Genomic DNA, 24,800 nt, shown 5'->3' with positions numbered 1-24,800 from the left:
TTTTCACTCCATGAATTATTTCCTTTGCTGAGAAGAAGATTTTTAATTTAATGAAGTCCTGCCTGGTTTTTTTTTTAAGATTTTATTTATTTATTTGACAGAGATCACAAGCAGACAGAGAGGCAGGGAGAGAGAGAGGGGGAAGCAGGCTCCCTACTGAGCAGAGATTCTGATGTGGGGCTTGATCCCAGCACCCTGGGATCATGACCTGATCCAAAGGCAGAGGCTTTAACCCACTGAGCCACCCAGGCACCCCACCACCTGCCTATTTTTTCTGTGTTACCTGCACTTTTGGCAACATTTCCAAGAAACATTGCCAAGTTATGAAGCTTGTCTCCTATGTTTTCTTCCAGGAGTTTCATAGTTTTAGGTCTTACACTTAAGTCTTTAATTTTGAGTTGATGTTCATATATGATGTAAGATAAAGGTCCAGTTTTATTCTCTTGTATATGGACGTTCAGTTTTCTCAACACTATTTGCTAAAGAAACTATCCTTTCCCCATTTATAATCTTGATAGTCTTATTGAAGATCATTTGACCATATTTGACCATATATGTATGGATTTATTTCTGGGCTCTGTTCTGTAATGTTGGTCTATATGTGTCTTTATGCCAGTACCATATTATTTTGATTAATGTAGCTTTATAATATGTTTTAAAAACAGGAAGTATGAGGCCTTCAGCTTTGTTCTTTGTCAAGATTATTTTGGTTATGTGGGGTCCTTTGTAGTTCCACATGATTTTTAGGATATTTTTCCTGAAAAAAAAATGCCATTCATATTTTGATGGGGATTTCATTGAATCTGTAGATCATTTGGGGGCAATATGGACATTTTAACAATATAAGGTCTTCTAATCCATGAACATAGGATTTCTTTCTATTTAATTGTCTTCTTTAATTTCTTTAAGCAAATGTAGTAGTTTTTACTATACAAATCATTCACTTCTTTGTTATATTTACTTTTAAGTGTTTTATTCTTTTTGATGCTATTGTAAATGGAAATGTTTTCTTTATTTCCTTTTGGATCATTCACTCTAAGTATAGAAATACACTGATTCTTCTGTTGGTTTTGTATTCTGTAACTTTGCTGAATTAATTTCTTAACATATAAAATCACATAATTTGAACAGAGATACTTTTACTTCTTCCTTTCCAATTTGAATCCCATGTATTTCTTTTTCTTGCTGAATTACTCTAGCAAGGACTTCCAGTAGTATGTTGAATAGAAGTAATCAGAGTGAGTTTTATACTTTGTTGCTGATCTTAGAAGAAAAACTTTCAGTTTTTCGTTGTTGAATATAATGTTAGGAATGGGCTTTTCATACATGGCTTGTATTAGGTTGAGGTAATCTTCTACTTCTAGTTTGATGAGAATTTTTATCATAAAGGGTATTGAATTTTGTCAAATGCTTTTTCTCTAGGGATGTTCATGTGATTTTTATCCTTTGTTCTATCAATGCAGTGTATCGTATGATGAATTTTCATGTACTGAAACATCTTTGCATCACAGCAGTAGATCCCACTTGGTCACGGTGGATGATCCTTTTAATGTGCTGTTGAATTCAATTCACAAGTGTTTTGTTGAGGATATTTGTATCTGTGTTCATCAGGGATATTGGCCTGTAGTTTTTACTTGTACTTTTCTTTGTCTGGCTTTGGCATCAGAGTAATGCTGCTTCTGTAAAGTGAGTTTGGAAATGTTCCTTCTTTTTCAGTTTTTTTAAAGAGTCTAAGAAGGATTTGTGTTAATTCTTTAAATGTGTTGTAGGATTCATCAGTGAATCCTCTGGCCCTGAACTTTTCTTTGTTGGGAAGTTTTGATTACTCATTCAATCTTCGTACTAGTTTAAGTATGTACATATTTTGTTTTCTCTTGACTTTTAGTGTTGGTAGATTGTTTCTAGGAATTTATCTATTCTAAGTTGAGAATAATTTTTCATAGTAATCTCTTTTAATCCTTCATATGTCTATGGCATTGGTTGTGATGTTTACTCTTTTATTTCTGATTTTATTTAATTTGAGATTTCTTATTTTTTTCTTAGTCTAACAAGGTTTGTCCATTTATTTTTTAAAAAAACAATTCTTTGTTTTTTGTTTTTTACAGGGGAGTAGAATTTACTAAGAACATCTATACAAAACAGAAATAATAAACTGGGAGGTATTTATAGTAAAGGTGAAAGGAAAATACTTCTTATCCTCAGTTTACTATGTCTTTTAATCAATAAAATTAAACACAACAGAAGAAAAAACAAAAACAAAAACATGAACAGAACATCCCTACAAAGGAAGTAATTTGAAATCTATCATACTATAGTTGAGTTGTGTCTTCATCTTTACTCTTTGGTATATTTTGAATTTATAAGGCTTATCGTACTTTTGTGATCTGAAAAGTGTAATTATATTTTAAACGTCTATTTGTCAGCTAGCCTCTGCCCCTCTTTAGCACTTCATCTGTTTCCATTTATCTGTATTTCCATTTGTTTATTTTTTGCTATGATTTTTCATTCTCTTGTTCACTTATTTCTGCTCTCATCTTTATTATTTCCTTCTTTCTGCTAACTTTGAGTTTAGTTTGTTCTTTTTCTGGTTCCTTGAAGTGTAAAGTTAGGTTCTTCATCTGAGATATTTCCTTTTTAATATAGTTTACCACTGTAGACTTCTCTCTTAGTACTGCTTTTGCTGCAACCCATATGTCTTAGTCTGTTATGTTTTCATTTCCATTTGTCTCTGGACATTTTCTGATTGCCCTTTTGATTCTTCTTTGACCCATTCTTCTTAACCCATTGGTTATCTTGGAATGTGTTGTTTAATTTCCACATAACTGAATTGTCCTGTTTTCCTTTTCCTGTTGATTTCTATTTTTGTTCCCTTTTGGTCAGAAAAGATACTGGGTATGGTTTCAGTCTTCTTGAATTTGTTAAACGACTTTTTTGTAACCTAACATGTGATCTGTTCTGGAGAAGGTTCCATGTGGGCTTGATCAAATTATTTATTTTTATATGTATATGTATATGTATATACATATATACATATACATATATACATATATATATAATCTTTATACTTTTTGTTGAGTGGTATGTTCCATGTATGTCTGTTAAGCCCACTTGGGTTACAGTGTTGCTCATGTCTTCTGTCTCCTTATTGATCTTTTGTCTGAGTATTCAATCCGCTATTGAACTGGGAGCATTGAAAACTCCTCTTGTAACAGTGTGGCTGCTGTTTCCCTTTTCAGTTCTGTCAGTGGTTTTTTGATATATATTTGATATATTTGGGCACTCTAATGTTGGGTTCATATATATATTTATAATTGTTATATCTTCCCAAGGAATTTTTACCATTATATAAAGCCCTTCTTCGTTGTTTGTGACAGTTTTTTAATTAAAATCTATATTATCTGATAAAAGTATGACCACACATGTTGTCTTTTGGTTACCATTCGCCTAGAAAGTCCATTTTCTACTTTTTCATTTTCAGTCTAGGTATCACCTTAATCTGAAGTGGTTTCTTATTGACAGAATCTTATTGTTGAATCTTTTTTTAAAAATCCATTCAGCCACTCTGTATCTTTTGGCTATGTCTTTGACTCCATCTACATTTAAGATAGTTATTGATAGGAGAGCACTTCCTATTAATATTTTGTTAATTGTATCCTGTTTGTCTTGTAACTTTTTTGTCACTCTTTTCATCCTTTGCTGTCATCTTAGTTTTTGCTGATTTTTTTGGTAATCATGTATTTTTTTATTTCTTTCCCTTTTGCTTTTGACCATCTTCTGTAGGTATTTTCTTTGTGGTCTCCATGGTGTTTATATGAAACATCTTGTCATTACAACACTATTTGAAGCCGATAACAACTTAATTTCAATTACATACCAAACTCTTCTTTTTCTCCCTCCTCAATCATTTTGTGTTATTGAGGTCACAAGTCACACTTTTAATTTTGAATCCATGAACACATTTTTTAGTTCCAGTTATTTTTATACTCTTATGTTTTAACTTCTCTATCAGAATTAAAAATGATTTATATGTCACTGTTACAGTTCAACAGTACTCTCTATTTGTCAACCTGATTTTACTAGTTAAGTTTATGCTTTCATGTGCTTTCTTGTTGTTCTTTAACATCCTTTTACTTCAACTTGAAGAACTCCTTTTAAAATCTCTCATAAGGCAGGTCAAGGGGTGATGAACTCCATTAGCTCTTATTTATTTTGGAAAGTATTTATGTTTCATTTTTGAAGGAGAGTTTTACCAGGTAGAGTAAACCTGGGTGGTAGTTTTTTCTTTCAGCACTTTGAATTTATCATCCCATTCTTTTCTGCCCTGCACATCTTCTGCTGAGGAATATGCTAACAGTCTTATGGGGACACACGTGCATGTGATATGTCAGTTTTCTTTTGCTGCTTTTAAAGTTCCCTCTTTGTCTTTGACTTTCAGCAGTTTGATCAGATGTGTCTTGGTGTGAATTTCTGTAATTCATTCTATTTAGAGTCTTTTGGTCTTCTTGAATCTGGATGTCCATTTTCTTCCACAAATTTAGGAAGTTTTCAGCCATTATTTCTTCAAATTAGCTTTTCCCTCTTCTACCTCTGGGACTTTGGGTGTATATCGTTGTGCTTGATGGTAGTCTGTAAATCCCTTAAACTTTCTTCACTCTTTTTCATTCTCTTTCTCTCTTTTTGGTTTTTTGTTTTGTTTTGTTTTTTGTTTGTTTGTTTGTTCCACTGGATAATTTCAAATGTCTTGCCTTGGAGTACCCTGGTTCTTCTGCTCAATCATGTCTGCTGTTGAATTCTTCTAGAAATTTTCGAATTGGGTTATTGTACTCTCCAGCTCCTAAGTTTCTGTTTGGTTCTTTTCTGTGTTTTCCATCTGTTTGTTTATATTCTCATTTTGTTCATGCATTGTTTTCTGAACCCACTGAACATTTCTGAACATCCTTATGATGGTTCTTTTGAATTCTTTGAGGTAATTCATATACCTTTGTTTCTGGACATTTATTTTTTTTCCTTTGACTGAACCAGGCTTTTCTGTTTCTTCATATGCCTTATAGATTTGTGTTGTGATCTACCCATTTGACAAAATAGCCACCTCTCTCACTCTGACTATGTACAGGGAAAAGCTTTCTTCAGTCAGTCCAGCTTGAGATTCTGCAGGCCTCTCAGACCTTTTCTGTAGATGCTTTTCTTGGACTTGTGCATGCAAATTCCCAATTACCTAGATTTGCCAGGTTTTTTTTTTTTTTCTTTTCTTTTTTTTTTTCAGGAGCTTGTAATCTCTTGCTACCTCTGGTGCCTCTCTGCAGTGCTGCAGTTTTTCCAGAGCTGTGGCAAGTCTCCCAGGTTTTTGTTATTTTCAGTGGTCCTGAGGTTTTTAGAGTAGGGTGCTTCCCCATCAGTCTATACTTTGAGTTGGGTGAGAAAAAAAACAGACAGTCCTTTGGGTAACCCCTCCAAAACTCAGAGTGTTGAACATATGTTCCACTCTTCCCTTTTCCCCTGAGGGAGAGGTTGCTAAGCTCTGTTGACCTCTACCTGCTACACCATGGGACCTCTGGAGCAGATGCAAGCTGCCCAGCTCAATTGTGTTCTCATTGTCCCCCAGGCATCTGGAGTGTGACAGGCCCTATCAGTGCTCTGACATAGGCAAGGCAAAAAACAATCCCTTGGGCAGTGCCCCCTCAACATTTGTTGCATATTCCAACTCTTTGCCTCCCCAGGGAGAAGCTGGGGGCAGGGAGTTTTCTCCCTATTGCACCATGCTGAACTGAGGAAGGATTATCGTGTATGAGGTCATGAATTTTTCTACCAGCTTTGATGTGACTGGTTTTGTGTTCATTTGGAGTTCAGGACACTCTTAACTGATGGCTGAATTTCTCATTAAGGGAATTGGTCTGTGCATTGTTGAACCAGTATCTCAGAGGAGGAGGATCTGGAGTTTCCCTTTCACCATTTCACTAATATCACTCCTTGAGGTTATGGGTTTGAGAGCCATGAGCAACTCAAGTAAGGTTCTTATAATTACAGAAAGAAAAAATAAGTAAACTAATAAACACATAAGGAAATTTCAAACCATTCTAAGTGTTCTAAAAAAGTAATATAGGTTACATGATAGAGAATTGCTGCCTCGGCTAATTAAATTGGCAAATGAAGGAATTCAGGTATTTTAGCCCAATCTGAAAGATAGTCACCCTTTACATAGATGTATGAATACCTGGGGGAAGGCATCCCAGGTAGGGAGGAGAGCAAGTACATGATTTGACTTATGTTATCCCGTGAGGAATAGATGTAGGTAGACAAAGTTGGAACCCTGGTGGAATCTGGTAGCCTAGATGAGGACAGAAGCAGTGGACGTGATGACACAGGGTCAGAGGGATATTTTGAAGGTACAGCTAATGGGATTTGATACGAGTTGTGAGAGAAAGAAGTGAAGAATGATTCTTAGGTTTGGGGCCTTAAGAACTGTAAAACTAAAGTTTCCAGTTAATGACAAGAGTTATACTCAGCTGAATCAGGTTTCGGGGAGGAGCTCAGGAGTTCAACTTGGCATATGATTGATCTGAATTGCCTTTAAGACATCCAGGTGGGGAAGTAGTCCTGAATGAATAATACACTTGGGAGTTATCACATATTGATATCTAGAGTCTTGAGTTCAAATGAAATCACTTAGGAGGGTGGAAGGATGGAGGACAAGAGCCATAGGCTCAAAGGTGAGGGAGAAGAAACATCATTCAGGGAGCCTGGAGGAAAGCTAGAGAGTGTGGTGTTCTGTAGGCCAAGTGAAGACATGCTGCTGGTGGAAGCGATTAGTTGTGTCAAGTGCTACTGCGACGTCTGACTCTCTTCACCGTGACCTGTAGTCTGCAGTTAGTGCTCTACCCTATCAATTCACAATAGTGATCATCTGTGTACTTAGAAATCAGTGAGCACAAAGTATGCCACGAACAGTTCTTGAGCAGCAAGCATTACACTAGACGCATAGGCCATGTGTGACATACACGTTGAAGACAAGGCCTGATGACCGTTGGGATACATTATACACATGTGGATAAAATAAATGAGATGTTCACCCAGCTTCGAAATTATGAATGGATTCTTTTAAAAATTTATTTATAAATGTATTTCTGGCTTGGGACTTCCCATGTGTTTTCACATAAAAATAATACTATAAATGACAATTACGTCCAACACTAGGAAACCAAAGCTATAATACAGCTCAACTGTGTCACCAAGACAAGAGACTGGTTTACCAGGTTAATTGTTGGGCTTATTTATTTTGAACTATTGATCCATTTAGTCTCTCTATGCCTCAGCTTTTATGGAAGGTAAATAATACATATGTGATTCCTGTTAAGGGATACCATATTGATAATGTTCACAGTATTAATTTCATGAGATGGTGAAGCACTTCAGGTCTTGCACTGTTGGTTTCAAATAGCTGCTTAAGGAGACAAAGCTACCTACTGGACATCCAGTAGATGTACAGCAAGTGACTAAGCATAAACACAGTGAGTGACATTCAGGTGTATTCAGTCATCTCCCTGATGCCAACACTCTGGATTCTCCAGAAACTGCATGTTGCTTTGCTGTGATCATGCATTTCTCTCTTTCCCTGCTCAGTTTAAACCTGTCATGCTCATTCCACCAGCATAAACATGTGCTTGGTTGGAAAGAGTTTGGGGGCAGGAGAAATGAAGATCACTAAGGATGTTGGGCCAACTTGATACCTCTCCAGGCATTTGATCCATCCCCCACTAAATGGGGACAAATGCATCTTCATACGCTTAGCCTCTGAGCAGAGAAGACCCTCCAGTCTCATGCCTATCATGTGGATTTGGGAGCATCTTCTCTTTCATAGGTAACCGTGCTCTGAAATGCTCTTGAGAATGAAATCCTTGTGTGAATGAAGATGAACAATACAGCATGTGTGAGTGACTAATGAAGAAAACATGAGGAAAGATGCCAGGCTCATTTTCAGGGCTGATGGTTGTGGTGTGACACTATTAAATCAGTTTGAGAGCTGCCCGAGGGAAGGGTTTAATTGCATTTTTGTGCAGTAACTACTGGACAGGTGTCAAAGGGTAGCTCTATCATTCCAGTTGGCTTGGAAAAATAAAAGAAATTCTACCAGGTTCCTCTTTCTCAAGAAAATGGGTTTTAACCAATTCAGTATTTGCTATGACTGGTGAGTGTATGGGTGTGTAATTGAGAAGTACGGGGAAGACTTGGAGGAAAGCTAAGGATGGGTATGAATCACTACATTTTGGGAAGTTATTCATATACTATTTTTGCCATCTTGATTTTGTGACATTGAGCCAAGAAATATAAACATATTAAGCACTTTTGCCAGACTTCCTTTTCTCTGTGTAATGTTAGCAAGTCATTAGTACACTTACTCTGCAGTGTATTAAGAAATTTTGCCTGGAACCTGAAAGCATAACAATTTCTTTTAGACTTCCTAATGGCAATGAGTCAACTCAGTTGAAATAAAGAATACATAAATTTTGGGGGGAAAGGGAGTGGGGTGGGAACTTCAACAGAGGATCTGCCAACCAGAATGTTACTGAAATGTTTTAGTATTGTGATATTTTGCCTTTACTGATGGCTGATTTGGGTTATGGGAAGTCTGATTTATTCAAACACAAATTTGATTAGCTGGCTACTTTGTTGTGTGTGTGTGTGTGTGTGTGTGTGTGTTCAGAGCCTGAGATTTTCAAACCTTGCTATGATCTTTTAGTTACAAATTCAGAAAGGGCAGGGGAAAAAATCATTTGTTTTTAAAATGCATAATAAAAAAAAGTTGCCTTTCTGTGGAAACTTGAATAATTCCCCTATTTCCCCTGTGATTACTTTTATATAGGTATGAAGCACTTTTTAGTTTAGATTTGTATCTGTTATGGAAATACAGGCTTAAGTGTACTGGAAAATCAAATTAATAGGGATCAGTGGCATTTTACTGAAAAAGCCATAAGAATCTCTAAATTTGGGAATTCTGTGGATGCATGTAATTGACAGAGAAAAACTCCCTTTGCTCCATTTTGGGCTGTTTTTTTCTCATCAGTTTAGAACTTCAGGCCTTTAAAACAGTGCATGAATAAATGCTAGTTAGTGTTGTATGCCCCAGGCAAAATGGTATAAAAATATGGTCTTAGATGCTGTGTCTTCTTGATCTCAGGTTTCTGCCTACTCAAATCCTATTTTAAGGACAACCTCTTTTTAAAAGAGCTTCCTAGATAGAGTGCCTATGACTTGAATTAAGTTCCTATCTGATTCTTCTAGAACTGTCTCTTCTTTGTTATCTAACTAACACTTATCTTTTCCCCTCTACTTGCTCTTTTGTTTCTTGTTGGCTTCTGGTTCTACCTCCTTTTTTCCCATATTTTCCTATTCCTTAAACTCTTTTCCACCACCAAGGCTGAGATAAGGTGGAAGGGGCCAAAAAGATAGAGACTAATACTCTGATAGAATATTAATATGCCATAGAATTATATGGAGTCCAGAAAAACATGGAAAAATGCATAGCCGGGGAAATGCCGGTTTCAGTATGCTTGCTTCAGATGCGTTTTCCTGGATCTCCAGAGAGGCAAGGACCCAAGGGTCTTGAGCACGTTTTATCCTTTCTACATCACAGTGGCATTTCACACCAGGCTCAAAGAAGAACAGAATTTTAGTGTTCACATTCAGTCCTTGTCTGATGTATAAGTCATCTCTATAACAACTTTGCAAATGGTCATTAGACCTTGGACCCAGTGATACAAACTTATTAGTAGAGGGTTGGTTATTTAAAGTATTTTACGTGTAGCTACTCAGTGATGTATAGATGACTAGGAAGTGAGGTATTAATAGCTTCAAAATGCCTTGGAGCATATTTATGTTATAGGGAAATAGTTGAAAGCACACTTAATGATTTTAAGCATTAACAGAACCAAAAATGGAATGTATGCATGTTGCAAAAACAGTTTTAGGACCTACAGAGTGATCTTTTTTATTTTTATTTTTCCAAATGTTCAGTAATCTGTAAATTCGCGTTAGGATTAAAAATATTTTCCAGGGGCACCTGGGTGGCTCAGTGGATTAAGCCTCAGGTCACGATTTCAGGGTCCTGGGATCGAGTCCTGCATCAGGCTCTCTGCTCAACAGGGAGCCTGCTTCCTCCTCTCTCTCTCTCTGCCTGCCTCTCTGCCTACTTGTGATCTCTCTCTCTCTCTCTCTCTCTCTCTCTGTCAAATAAATAAATAAATAAATAAATAAAATATTTAAAAAAATATTTTCCAAAGTGGTTATAATCAGGGAAGACAATTCTAATACCAATCAGTTTGCCTCTTTCACTGGGCTCTGTGGGTGACATCCATCTCTGACTCTCTCTTCTTTCCTACTCTGAATTTTAAGCTTTTATTTCTACTAATAGGAAATAAATGTACACTTTCAAAAGAGGAAAAAAAAAGCGTACATTTCATTAGTGTGTATAAAAATAGCTTTGACATGCAATAGGATAATCCCTAAATAGAAAGAAAGACGTGGGAAGGTAAGCAAGACATTTACTTTTAGAGGCGCTTTCGAAAGTCTGGTGTGTAGAAACAGCTTCCCTTAGGAAATACTATCTTTTTTAGATTATAAGAATTAAGTTTTCTGGGGTGCCTTCCTGACCTGGTTGAGCATTGGCTGTTGATCTTGGGGTTGTGAGTTCAAGCCCTAAGTTGGGTGCAGAGTTTACTTAAAAAAAAAAAAAAAAAAGAATTAAGTAAAAGAATTAAGTTTTTTATTTGTAAAAAGGATGCTTCTTTATAAAAAGTTTCTAATTAGTGTGTGGTTAAATGTAGGTAATGGATTACTTGGAAACAGGTTCAAGGATTTTGAAAGGCTTTTAAAGAAAATATGAAATGTATTTTGAGTCAAATTGTTTTCAACAAGAACAATAGATTAAAAACATCACTGCATATTACCTTTCTCACTTAAAAGATAGGCCCTGGAGAAGCTGTGAAAACTTGCTTCTTTACCAGACTCTAAATATAGAATGATTTAATCACCTGGGTTCTGTATAAAATATGCAAATATACTACCCCATCTTTTTTCTCCATAGAAATCAGAAATATATTTTTTAAAGGGGAAAAGATTATCAATGTTAGATTTTTAAAAATCTAACCTTTATCAGTTCTTAAAACAGTTTATTGTTGAATATAATTTTGGGTTTTCTTTTTCTTTTTAGAATTTATATAGATTCCTCTATTTTGCATAGACAGAACATGTGTCATCTCCATATAACTATAGAATTTCTGAAAAACTAAGTTACATGGAGTGTATCTCAAGTTCACTTACCAACTTGGAGGCTAGAATGTATATTAGTATGGAAATTTGGTATCAAGTGATGAATATATAAATTTGCTTCTACAAAATATAAACATCTTAAGTATTATATAATATGCTCTGACTTTTCAGATATGTGCAGAAGTTGGACATGACCTGAATTTCCATTAGGAATTCAGTAGTCAGTCCATGTTGTCTCAGGATGGAATTCTCAGCCATATAGGGTTTTATTTAATCTGAGAAGTATATATTCTTCATGTGGAACTGTAAGCAAGACCATAACTGATATTAACAGTTTCCTGCTAATGGGAATTTAACCTTGATCCTGAAAGTAATAGATGTCACACTGAAATGAGAGTTAGCTTATTATTACATACTATTGATGAAAATATAAGTGCCATTCTTTTGTATGCTAATACGAAGTTGTCATTTTGTAGGACAAAAAGGGTTTAGATATTGACAGTTTTACGTGGTTCACCCTAGTACTATCCCATTAGCAGAGAGCTGCCCTTGGAATAGTCCTCTGGAACATTATGCTAATACAGTGTGGTTTTCAAGAAGTCGTTTCCTCCCTTGTTGGATTGTCTATGGTCCCAAGTGGTACTCTGACCAAAATATTATCTTGTACAAGAAAGCCAAGGTCATTACTTTAGTTTCCAGAATACCGTGAAAGGACAAAACCGTGAAGAAGATCGGTTTGGTCTCTGGGCATTTGGCCCAGTGGTACGAAGATGTACCATGGGCCGCCTTTGTATGGAAGTTTAAAATACAGCTCTATAATGCTACTTCTCTGTTGAACCTAATTTGAAATGTCAAAGAAACAGCCCCAGTGATTAAGACTACTACATGTGACTGACATTAGAGGAGAAGCTTCTTGAGAAATGATGTCTGTAAATAACATTTCAGACAGATGTGACCAATAAAGTTAAAAAAAAGAACACTCGGGAAATGGATAAACAAATGTGACTCCTCATTGATTCAAATATGCCAGTCAGGGGCGCCTGGGTGGCTCAGTGGGTTGAGCCGCTGCCTTCGGCTCGGGTCATGATCTCAGGGTCTTGAGATCGAGTCCCGCATTGGGCTCTCTTCTCAGCGGGGAGCCTGCTTCCCTCTCTCTCTCTCTGCCTGCCTCTCTGTCTACTGTGATCTCTCTCTGTCAAACAAATAAATAGAAATCTTTAAAAAAAAAAAAAACAAATATGCCAGTCAAGGTGCCATAGGCTCCACCGCGCAGTTCGTGAATTATGAGCCTGTAAGAGTAAAGGCCATTTTGAGATCATCTCTGGCTTTATGAGCAGGGCCTTTCAAAGCAGTTCAGATCATCTGACGTTAGGTGATCATGGTGTTGACATATATAACCAGAAGGTTAAGAATGAGATGAATAATGATAGCGTTTGGCAATAGTACTCCTATATTACTGCATATAATTGATGGGTGATGATTATTTTTCTGGCGTAATAATAAATAGTAATAATACCTACCAGTATATCTTCTCACAAAGTTCTTTGGCAATGAGAGCATCATTTATTGTTTTGCTTTTCTCATTATGCATTTTAAAATAATCTTGCTTACAAACTTCACGTGTTCAGATGTGTTACTGTGAATGTGTGATTTGATTCTTTTCCTAAAGACTAGGTTCCTTTCAGGATGAGAATGGTTCTCCCACAAAGAAATAATGGCCAAAAAAAAAAATATATGTATAATCATTCCTTACATAAATTTGGCAAGATAATATTTATATTCTTCTTTAAGCAACTGTGTAATAATATAGATGTCAGTGTAATTGTAACTGGACTTGGCCATTATATCAATTTATTGGAAATAGCTTTCATTCCAAATGAGAAAAAAATGAGTTCAGTCTTAAATACCAAGTTAAAAGAAGTTGCCAGGGCACCTGGCTGCCTCAGACAGAAGAGCATGTGACTTTAATGTCACGGTTGTGAGTTCCAGCCCCATGTTGGGTGTGGAGATTACTTAATAAATAAATATTTTTTTTAAAAGTTGTCATTGGACCAGTTATGCATACATCACTGGTGTAACTCAGTAATACCTGATACCTGTAGTTTAGAATTTTTACATCACTTAAAACTTTCAAATTATTAATGTGAATTTGCTTTTAGGATTATAGGTATGAAAATATATTTTAGTCAAATCATGATTATGGTATGAGCAGAGGAGGAATTTGTGGAAGGCATTCGGAACATTCTGTATTGTTTTGTTGAATGTGAACATCTGAGCCTCAGAGTAAATGGGAGAAAAAGTGAGATTAGAACTTACGGTATCACCTGTATTTTAAAATCCATGATATAACCTACTTTTAAAACAATATATTCTTCAGGTCTTCCCTGGGATTATTTAATTTTCATCACATTTTCCTACAATGACACAATAGCTGGTCAAGTACTTTATAACACATGAAAAAGTTGTTCCTAGGCGTTGGACTCACGGAAACATTTTCATGATTGCCAGTGATTGCCTTGTGTTCCAAGACTAGTCTCGTACAATTGCAAATAAGCATGTCTTATTAGTGTTTGGTGTCAAAGCTGAATATAGTTCCAAAATGCCAAATGACACGGAGGCAACTTCTTACAATTCAAGAATGCACAAAATCACAGTAGAACTCTGTGAACTTCTGTTCTAAAGACATCACTGTCATGGAAACTCACATTTTTCATCATTACTTTTATGAGTAATTACCTTTATCATCTCAGTAAGTACAGAGTTCTTAGAGCTCTATTTGTGAAATTTCAACTCATACCCTGACTAGGACCATGTATTCAACTTCCTTTTCTTGATGCACATTTTGTGATTATCTATATACTAGAGATCAAAATTAAAAGTGAATCCAGCCAAGATTATCTTACACTCTTTCTACTGTAGATTTTAAATAGGGAAGCCCTTCTTTAATCAACACTTCAAGGAATCCTTGGTTAGGATTCGATGCATAGGACCCAAATTTCCTTTATTCTAAACAATTTGACTTATTAGTAAGTTGTCAACATGACTTGATTGTTTACAGAAGTTACCTTTCATGGAAAAATGAATTTTTATTATTTTATTATTTATTATTATGTTTTATTATTATTTTGATTTCTTTTTATTTTTTATTTATTTTTATTTTATTTATTATTTTTATTATTTTATTATTTTTATTCTTGATGAAGTGATTATTACTTTAGTCACCTAATATGGCACATACAGGAACAGTTCTAATGAAGGTATTTGTTAAGTGCTTTGACAGCCTGAACTGATGTTGAAATTCAAGACTCTTAGATCTATCAGTACACTTGCCAAGGGCAACCGGTTTCCTGCGGATGTTGACCAAGAGATCTTGTACAAAAATATAAAATAAATCCACAAAAATATTCCAAATAAAGAGCCTCGTGGTAGACTCATTCTCATAGTGACTTGACGTACTCTCAGTTCCTTCTCAAGCCTCTGTCGCAATCATCACGGCTCTGTGATAACTATTTACAACCCACACATGACCAGACTTTACTTTTTCTAAGTCTACATTTGCTTCTTTTGCACTCAAATAATTTATGGTTTTTATCCAAGTGTCGGGGTAATGTTGCACCTCATTATTGACAACAAAAAGAACTGGCTAAAATAATGGTGCTGAACATGTAGGCTGTTTTAAGTCAATTGCTGGAGAAATTAGCTTGCTTCTAATCAATAAAATAATTGCATTTAATAGGGTGGATTCTAAAGACATGCCTTGTCTTTTCTCATTTATAACTATGTCACCTGGGATGCCTGGGTCACTCAGTTGGTTAAGCATCTGCTTTCAGCTCAGGTTATGATCCCAGGGTCCTGGGATTGAGTCCCACATCAGGCTACTTGCTCAGTGTGGAGCCTGCTTCTCCCTCTGCCTGCTACTCTGCTTGTGCGCTCGCTCGCTCTCTCTCTCTCTCTGAAAAATAAATAAATAAAATCTTTTTTTAAAAAATCACTTTTTTTTTTTTTACTTCTCTGTTGTTTCCCCATTGCTTAGCATCATAAATAATTGATACTTTTGAATAAATGAATATGTTGAAGAAATGTCTAAAAAGTATAAAAATATACTTTTTTTGTAATGTAATTACAATGTATCTAAATGTATCTAAATCCACCCTCCTTCTCCTCGGTATTTTTACTGGCAGCATTAGTTTTCCTGTGAGTTGCAAAGCTAGCGATTACCAGTCTGTGCTTACAATGTTTATGTTCACCTCCCTTGTGTTTACTGTTAGCTGAAAATATTTCCAAAGACATTTTTAGATATTCAAGTTTCACTTATCGGTCGTTTTTACTTGCTCGCTCTTGTAATTATTTAATTAAATACCATTTTCTTGCCAATAGTCAGTATATTTAATGATACACACTAAAACATTGAGGACTTTATGCTACACAAAAACAAAGAAGTCTGCTTTCCTTTTTTTAATTTAACATTGCTCTGGAAATACTGACCAACATAATAAGGGATGAAAGGTAGTAGAACATAACTTTTGGAAGATGAAAATGTAAAATATCATCATTTGTGGAGCTATAAGCTTGCTTGCTTTGGTTCTCCAGATACAAAACAAAATCAAACCAAAAAGTTTCAGTATACAGCAGCGGTTCTCAAGATGTTATCCCAAGACATTCTCAGAGGTCTGATGAGGTCAAAGATATTTTCTTGAAAATACTAAGATGATTTTGCCTTTCCACTCCCCTTGTCTCATTTTTCAGAAGCTATGTGATGTGCTTTCTAGTGAGCTGAATGCAGAAGCATATAATCGAATCTGTTTTCTACTAATCCAGAAATTTAAGAATTTTTTTTAAGGTTTTATTTATTTACTTGACAGAGTGAAAGCCAGAGAGCATGGGGCGGGAGGCAAAGGGAGAGGGAGAAGGGGACTCCCCACTGAGCAGGGAGCCGGATATGGGAGTGGGGCTCCATCCCCAGAACCCCAAGGTCATGATGTGAGCCAAAGACAGACATGTAACTGACTGAGTCACCCAGTCGTCCCCCTTTTTTCTTTTTAAGATTTTATTTATTTATTTGACAGATCACAAATAAGCAGAGTGGCAGGCAGAGGGAGAAGGAAAAGCAGGCTCCCTACTGAGCAGAGAGCCCAGCATGGGGCTCAATCCCAGGACCCCGGGATCATGACCTGAGCTGAAGGCAGCTTAACCAACTGAGCCACCTAGGCGCCCCTGGAAATTGAAGAGATTTATAAAACTATGAAACAATTCCTCTTTTCTCACTAAATATTTTTTGATTTTGGAAAACAGTTGTCTTCATAAAAGTTGGTTATTTATATTAACATATAATGGCCTTCTTGTTATTTTTACATGAATTAAAACATTTTGAAAATTAGAAATTTTAGTAAATATAGTAAATGTCAATAGTTATAACTCACATATACAAAAGACCCCTGATGTCATCAGTAATTTTTGACACTGCAAAGTGGTTTTGAGATAAAAAAGAAATTTGAGCGTTGCTAGTGCAGAGAATGGGCAATGTGTATTTGTGTATACAGCAGCAATAACCAGTTATAATTCAAAAGGGGAGAAAGCAGAATGCCTAAGAATAACCTAACAGACCTACAGGAAGCATATAAAAGTACTCTATTTCAGGATAGTAAAGGGGACTCAATAAATGGAGATGCATACCATGTTCTGTGATAGGAAGTTTCACTAGTATAATAATGTTCAGTTTCCTTAATTAACTTATGAGTTTCATATCTATCCAAATAATGCAAATATGATAAACATGTGGGAATGAAAGTTTCTGTAGAATTTAATTAAGCAATTCTAAAGTCTGTGCAAGAATAATAGATTAGTAGGGTGCCTGGGTGGCTCAGTTGGTTAAGCGACAGCCTTTGGCTCAGGTCATGATCCTGGAGTCGCAGGATCGAGTCCCACATCGGGCTCCCAGCTCCATGGGGAGTCTGCTTCTCCCTCTGACCTTCTCCCCTCTCATGCTCTCTCTCTCAAATAAATAAATAAAATCTTTAAAAAAAATAGATTAGTAGCTACACAAAACATTTTTAAAAGAATAGAGAGGCCTGCCTTATCTTTATTAAAGTTACAATAGAGAGTCAGGTGAAAAAAAATCATATCTCATAGCTTCATTGTGTGCTGTGCCTATATGTGTGTATATCTATATATGCATTTAATGTATAATCAAGGAAGCTTTTTTGTTTAACTTCTCTCACAATAAAGGATTTATAAATGTAGACAATTCTTATCATTTCACTAAAGATAAAATATTAATATCAGGGGTAATAGCATTGCTAAGCATTTGTAAATCATTGCAGGGGCAACTGTAAATTATAACAATCTTCCTGGATAGCTACTTGATATTATAAATTGTGTGTATTAAAATATTCACAATATTTAATGTGACAAATTTATTTCTAACAATCTCAATGAAATATTCAGAAATGAAAAAATATACTTAAATATGTTTGCAGCAGCACTTTTCATAATAAGAAATTTTAGAACAGCATATACATCTACGTATCTGGCAGGGATTAAATTAATATGGTAATGACAAAAAACTATATGTAGAAAAATATTAAATAAAAATGGAGAATATGCCTTTCTGTGTGTTCCTAATTTTTTACAGTAAATATATTACCATTAAAGTTTTTTAAAAAGCATTACCATTCAATTAACTTTACACAGAACTATTGAACTTTTAATTTATAGAGTTAATAAATCAGACAAATGAAATTTTATATTACGTTTCCATTCTGAATTACATGCTCTTTTCCATCTGATAGTAACTTCCTCGGGGTAGTGCCCCCATCTTCACAGTGTAGTTTTTGTCCATTTGCCAGTAGTCTAACCTTAAACAAGTCACTTTATCTTTCTTGGTCTTCAATTTCCTTGCCTATCAGATGATGCTCCTTCCAATTCTAAAATCTGGAAATTAAATGATAAAGATTTCTGAAACTATATGCAGAAACATCTTTTCCTACAATCTGTATGTCTCTCTTTTACTACCCAATTTTCTCCTAACATATTCTCTTCTATGTTTTGTGCTTCTGGATATTCCCATCCTCTGCTCAACATCTGATGACTGAAGGGATTATAATGTCATCTTTCTGTCTCTCTGAACTATTGAAGATGGCATCCAGATCCTAGTGTCCCTATATGAATGTTGCTGAGTGATTGTCATCTATGGATCTTTGGTGGCATTTTGGTGATGCTATGACAATTCTATTGTCATAGAACTTATAAAAAGTCTGCAGAGATTCTAAGAATCTAGATACACATGGACTAACTAAAGTATGATAGTGAATTGTTTTTGCCTTTGCTTCTTAGCCTGTTTTGTTGGACTTATTGATAAATACACTGTACACTTATACACAACCCAGGCTTGGCTGCATATGTTTAACATTCCAAATGATGATCACTTTGGAAACACTTGCTCTGTGATGAAGCTATTATATATTATTTGTACGTTTGCAATCAGATATTTTAACTCTGGGGTGCTTACTAAAAATCATGGCTGTATTTAGTAGTTAATTTAAATAAGTCACTGAAGAGGTTAATGAATGAGCTACAAAGGCATATTGATACAATGTGATATAACATGATACAAAATGATATGCTCCCTACAGATCCATTCACTTGATATCCATACCATTGTCTTGTTTATCTTATTGCATTCTTTAGTATAAAGCCTTAATCTATATTGTATACTTCAAATGGAAAACCAAGCCTTAGACTTGATTCTCTTTGTCTGATTCGTCAACTGGGGTGAAATAGACACTGTTTGATGCTCCATGTGATTCATGTGTACTGATGAATTTCTTTTTAAACTTGCAGCAAATAGTGGCAGCAATAAATGCAGGGATTATACCTTTAGGAAACACCTCCAATCAAATCAGTCACTGGGATTTGGGAAGTTCCTTCTTCTTTGCTGGAACTGTTATAACAACTATAGGTAGGAGACAACTTATTTTGTTTCTTAATTTTGGTGCAGCTTGTGAGCTAAACTTCATGTTTGAATTTTTCTTTTGCAGTTGGTCACATTGGTCTATGGAAGGTAGAAAGCTAGATTTTAGTAAATTGATTCTGAAAAGAGGGTTTAAATGTTGAACAAAGGAATGATGGGAATGAATTATTGTACCGGAACACTAAGTTAAGTTTAAAATGCATATGAACCCAGAGCAAAGCATTTGAGTCATTTGACTAATGGATAGTCATGTCAAGAAATGGCTTGAAATGATGGTTTGGGATGGGGGGGGCAAGTAGTTTCAAATTTTCCTGCATCTTTGATTTTTTTAGTGTAGAAAGAAAAGATTTAAGTACGGTTTTGACATTCTTTTCATGAAGTTCTTATTTGAGATCACCTTTTTCAATTTGCAAATTTTAACTCACATTTCAAGGGATTGTTCCTGTTCTTATATGCTTGTCTATTATAATGTCTTCAGGGGTTTTAAAAAAAATACATTGTTTTTGCGATAGTGCAAACGTATAAAAAATCGACACTGAAATATGAGGATTACAAGAATAATTTAAATTTAAGCCCTTACTGTTTGCCTTCTATTCATGTTTGTTGTCATGTAGAAAGGACCACATATTGGAGCACAGTCTCTTTTTGGGTTGACGATGCATACACTCAGCGCCTTCTTGGAAACAGAATGGGTATATATACATGGCTTTGCTTCTGGTAGTTAGTCATTCAGTGCCTAAGAAATATCCACAGGCTATAAATACAGACCCCATAGTGAAAATCACGTTTGCCGTGCTGTGGGGATTGGGAAGAGTTACAGCTGTCTTTTTTCATGGAAGGAGGTGGGTTTAAAGCGTAATTTTCAAGATAGGGAAGGAAATGACTCATCTCAATTATGAAGGAATTTTAAGTGGAAGAAGAATTCTTCCCTTCTACATATGCTTTTGATGAGATTTCCTCTCATGGGCCTGGTGTCTGATTTTGGGGTGTGAGTTATGATTCTCAAAGTTTTCATTTTAGTATGTGATGCCATTGATAAATTATGAAGTAGATAAGGTTTTCAAGTCTGTGCTTTATATCAACTCTTAAATAAGAGGACACGGACAGTATATGGATGAACTCTTGCTTAACATTTTCCTTCGAAGGGAGACAAACCATAAGAGACTCTTAATCTCACAAAACAAACTGAGGGTTGTGGGGGGAGAGGGGGAGGGAGAGGGTGGTGGGGTTATGGACATTGGGGAGGGTATGTGCTATGGTGAGTGCTGTGAAGTGTGTAAACCTGGCGATTCACAGACCTGTACCCCTGGGGCTAATAATACATTATATGTTAATAAAAAAAAAATTTCCTTTGAGAAACATTTGTACAGTCCTGGAATTACCCAAATCTACTGTAATGCCTCTTTGTGCTTGGTCACGTGCCAGTGAAATCAATACCTGAACATGTTGATTTTTGCCTTTGTGAAGAGGTCAAGGAACTATATTTACTCTTCCATTTCCACCAGCTAGGTCAAAAGTGGTATGGCTGTGAAAACCTGGAGGAATGGCAACCTTGATTTCTAACCATAATAACAGGTTAACTTTGGAGCTTAGACGTCTTGGCCCATTTCTACTATGGAAATAGCTGTTTATTGTATAAACTACTTAGAGTCTAGAAGAGGTGGGGGAAAACCTCACAGACTGAGTGAGAATGGTTTGCTTCTGCCCCATGAAAACTCAAAAGTCCAGGTTCTAACTCATCATGACCACCACTGAATTATTCTGCAAGAGACTTAGTCATTATACTGACTTACGGTTGCATCATGTGTTTGTAAACAGTCTCATTTTTTCAATCCCAAATTCAGTAAGTTTTGCAGACATATACTTCCACACATGAAAAAAATAAACCATTATTACCAGCCTTACCCCAAATTATAGCCATTAAGCATAGGGGCTGATTATTCCAGTTGTGTAGGTAGCTTCCGACAGCCCAAATCGCCTCCTGTTCTATCTCAGACTTTAGTTTTAGGTGGATTAAGTCATTCCAGGTCACCCACATTCCCTCCATGTTCTTTTATTCCTAGGTCAAGGTCATCTCCTCTGACCTTAGACTAGATTATGGTGTAGGACAGGGCAAAAATTTTGCTTTCTTGCATACGTGTCCATTTGACATCCAAATCACCATTCAGTAGAATTCAAAGTATAATTATTAATCTTCATCATGATCATAATCGTGTGAGCTTTGAAGTGGTTTTTAGCAATCTCAGAAACTGTAACCTCTAGCACTGGCTGCATTGTATTAGTCATTTAAAGAAAGAATTTGAGACAGTTTTGGAGGAAAAATTGCAGTGGCTTTTATGGGGAGCGTGGTATAGGCGAGGCTTCCCAGAGCTGCGTTAGCTGCTGCTGTCCAAGATTCGTCTATTCGGCATGATCAATTTGTCTAAGAAGCCACAGAGACTCTTGCTGCTCATGGGAAATATGCCCAAATATACAAAACAGATTATTAAAACTTAAGGCCTAATTTTAGAGACTTTCTTCATATATCTGCACACTCTTTCCAAAATCATACACTTCTAAACCGTGCACAAATTCCATTCCGCAGTTGCACAGACTATAATCCAACCTTGACTGTTCTCATTCCTTCAGACCTGATTTACAGTCTATCGATCAGTTCTGTTGGCTCTGACTGTACAGTACATCCATAATGTAACCACCGCACAACCATTCAAACTGCCACCATTTTGGTCCAAGGCGGCATTGTCTCAGTGTCAACATCCTTGCAGAAAGAAGCCTTCTGCTGAGAGCATCTCTATGCTCTCCACCTCAGAGAAAACACTGTACTCCTGCCCACCTCACCTAGTAAGATGTATGTTCTATGAGGTTAGGGATTTTATGTGTTTGAGTCTTTTCTGTATCCCCGTGCTTGACCCATAGTGGGTGCTTAACAATCGGAACTAATAACAAATAAACGTTCAATGGTATGAACTGTGGCCTGTTGTAAATTATGTAACACTAAATTGATACCTATTATACTACATTCTTAGCTCTTTCAACAGATTTTAGTGCCGGCTTTTTTGCTAGTTTGTTCATTTATTTATTCAACAAATAATACAGCATTGTCACTCTGCTACTATCAAGATAAAAGATAAATAAATTACTTGACCCTAAGCTGCACACATACGAATAGTCATTTATAATATAGAGTACCACATGCTATGGGTTAAGAGTATTTAACGGGGATCTATAGGAACTACACTTTAGATAGATACTGGATACGAGGATGGGTAAGGAAGGGACAGTACTTTCCTTTTCTTAGCAAATGTTGTTCTAGTGGAGACCTGGAAGAGAATTAGGAGTTTCCCAGGTGAATGAAGGTGGAAAGGGAACATTCTAGGTATTGGGAGTTTGTGTGGGACAGATGAGGGCCAAGAACATTATGTTCTGTTTGGGGATTGCAAGTTATCTAAAATTGTTGTTTGTAGTCGAAGGGATTCCTCATCAGGACCATGTAAATCAGTAAGTCAGCATGAGTGACTCCTGTTGGATCAGTGCTACTTCTGCCACTGCCAGGATAGAAGGGACACAGCCCCTGCTTGCAACCCAATTTGGGAGAGAAAATGTACACTTATGAAATAACTGGAGGAGAACAGAGCTAAGTCTTGTGTAATCAACTGTTGTATGGAACAGTGGTTTAAACAATGGTTTAGGAATCGAGAAAAAGGAAAGTACATGTGGGCTGGAGCTAGGAGGGGAGGTTTAATGAGAGAAGTTGGATTTCAGCTATAGCTTTGAAGGAAATGTTTTGGTTTGGATCAATGGAGGGGGGAAAGGGCCTCCAAGTCATGACAGAGCTGAGCAAGAACACAAAAAGTGACCTGAGCTTGGTTTATTTTGGGGATAGAAAAGTAAGTATTTAAATACACTACAGGAATCGTTTAGAGAATAGCGGGAAATACTATTGACCGATTCAGCTGGGAAGGATACGATTGAACATAATATGATTCCTGAGACCTACTATAATAAGATAGAACATGGGTTGGTTTGGGGTTTTGTTGTTGTTGCTGTTGTTGGAAAGTGAAGTGACAAGTTAAAAGTGACATTAGAAGATGCATCTGTCAAGAAGAGGGTGCGTGGAGACTGATGGTGGAGAGAGCAATTAGGAACCCATCCCAGTGACCCACGGAAGGGGCATGGGAGGCTTGACCAAGATGGTTGGAGTTGGTGTTGCAAGAAGAGAGGAAGACACGATGTTGAAGTAATTAGATGCAAGAATCAACAGGCCTTGGTGACTAATACAAGTTGAACATTGAAATGAATATTTAAGCAGCAGACTTGAAACTCTTCTGCATTGCTAGTCTATTCTGTGAATAGAAGAGAGTTAAAAAATGGCCAAGATTTCCTACATTGTGTTCTATGTGGTAGCTTCATTTTCGTAACCCCCACCCCAACATTTGCTTGTTTATTCTTTAGTTCAGACAGACTAGGAATGCAAGGTAGATGGGCTTCCTCCTGAAGCTCTCATTAGGGCTGACGAGACCAATGGTCAATCAGTACATTAAAAAAAAACAAGACCATTGCGGATGACAATAAATGCTACCCAAGAAGTTCATGTGTGGTGTTAGACAGTAGATCAAGGAGCCAAAGCAGGGAGTGGGACTTGTCTTAAAGAAGACTGATTTAAGAGGTCTCTGACATCGAAGCTGAAACCGGAAGTGTGAGAAGAGATCAGCTAAGTAGAGGAGAGTGCAAAGATGTGTTCAAGCAGAGGGCCAGCAATAGTGAAGATCCTGAGTGGGACAGATGTGAACATATTCAAGGACTACAGGTGAGTCCCTGTGGCAGGACCTGGAGGAAGAAGCAAGGTTAGCAAGATTGAGAGGAGCCAGGGCATGTGGGACTCGGCAAGTCATAGCAACAGTCTGAATTCAGTGGGAAGCCACTGAAGGATTTAAGCACAAGAGAGGGAAGGTGTGACTCAGCTGCCATTTGGAGGGCGTGAGGGAAGCAAGAAGACGGGTGAGACTGTGATCCCATCGAGGTGCCTGGGTGGCTCAGTCCATTGAGCATCTGACTCTTGATTTCAGCTCAGACCATAATCTCAGGGTCTTGAGATCAAGGCCCACATAGGGCTTCACACACAATGGGGAGCCTGCTTAAGCTTCTCTCTCTCCCTCTCCCTTTGCCCCCCCACCAAAATAATCTTTTAAAAAAATGAAGAAGGTAATCCCATTAATCCCTATGAGCGAAGACGTTGCCTTGAACTAAGGAGGTGGCTGGGAAGAGGGTAAATCATGTATCTGTCCCCATTTTACCCTCCTCATTGCCACCTTAACAGATACAGGATTAAACAAAGAAAGCTTACATGGAAACATACTAGTCCCTGATTATCGTGCCAAAGGGGGACTCTTTGTGTCTTCTGTTTTAAGTTATTTTAAAGCTAATAAGAAATCCCCTAAACTCTAGGACAAGCTGTTGGCAAAAATGATGTAATGGACCACTGTATTCTATTTTCAGTTCAGTTTAAATATCGGAATAAAATGTCAGATGATTTGATTACCGGGAGGCATTAAAATATAATGAAATTATC

General features: G+C 36.6%; 1 protein-coding gene across 3 annotated transcripts in view; it reads left to right on the top strand.

The window, feature by feature from the left end:
- The window catches only part of KCNK2 (potassium two pore domain channel subfamily K member 2), a gene marked incomplete at its 5' end in the record, with an annotated part of 214,684 nt that overhangs the window by 87,850 nt on the left and 102,034 nt on the right, over positions 1–24,800 (top strand). For all 3 annotated transcript variants that reach the window (XM_080823996.1, XM_080823997.1, XM_080823995.1), the window contains one exon: positions 19,102–19,219. In XM_080823996.1, coding sequence (XP_080680122.1) covers positions 19,102–19,219 — 118 coding nt within the window. The remainder of the gene's footprint in view (positions 1–19,101; positions 19,220–24,800) is intronic.

The sequence above is a fragment of the Martes martes genome (assembly GCF_963455335.1).
Source record: "Martes martes genome assembly, chromosome: 15".
Lineage (NCBI taxonomy): Eukaryota > Metazoa > Chordata > Mammalia > Carnivora > Mustelidae > Martes > Martes martes.
This window is presented reverse-complemented; position numbering and strand designations above follow the sequence as displayed.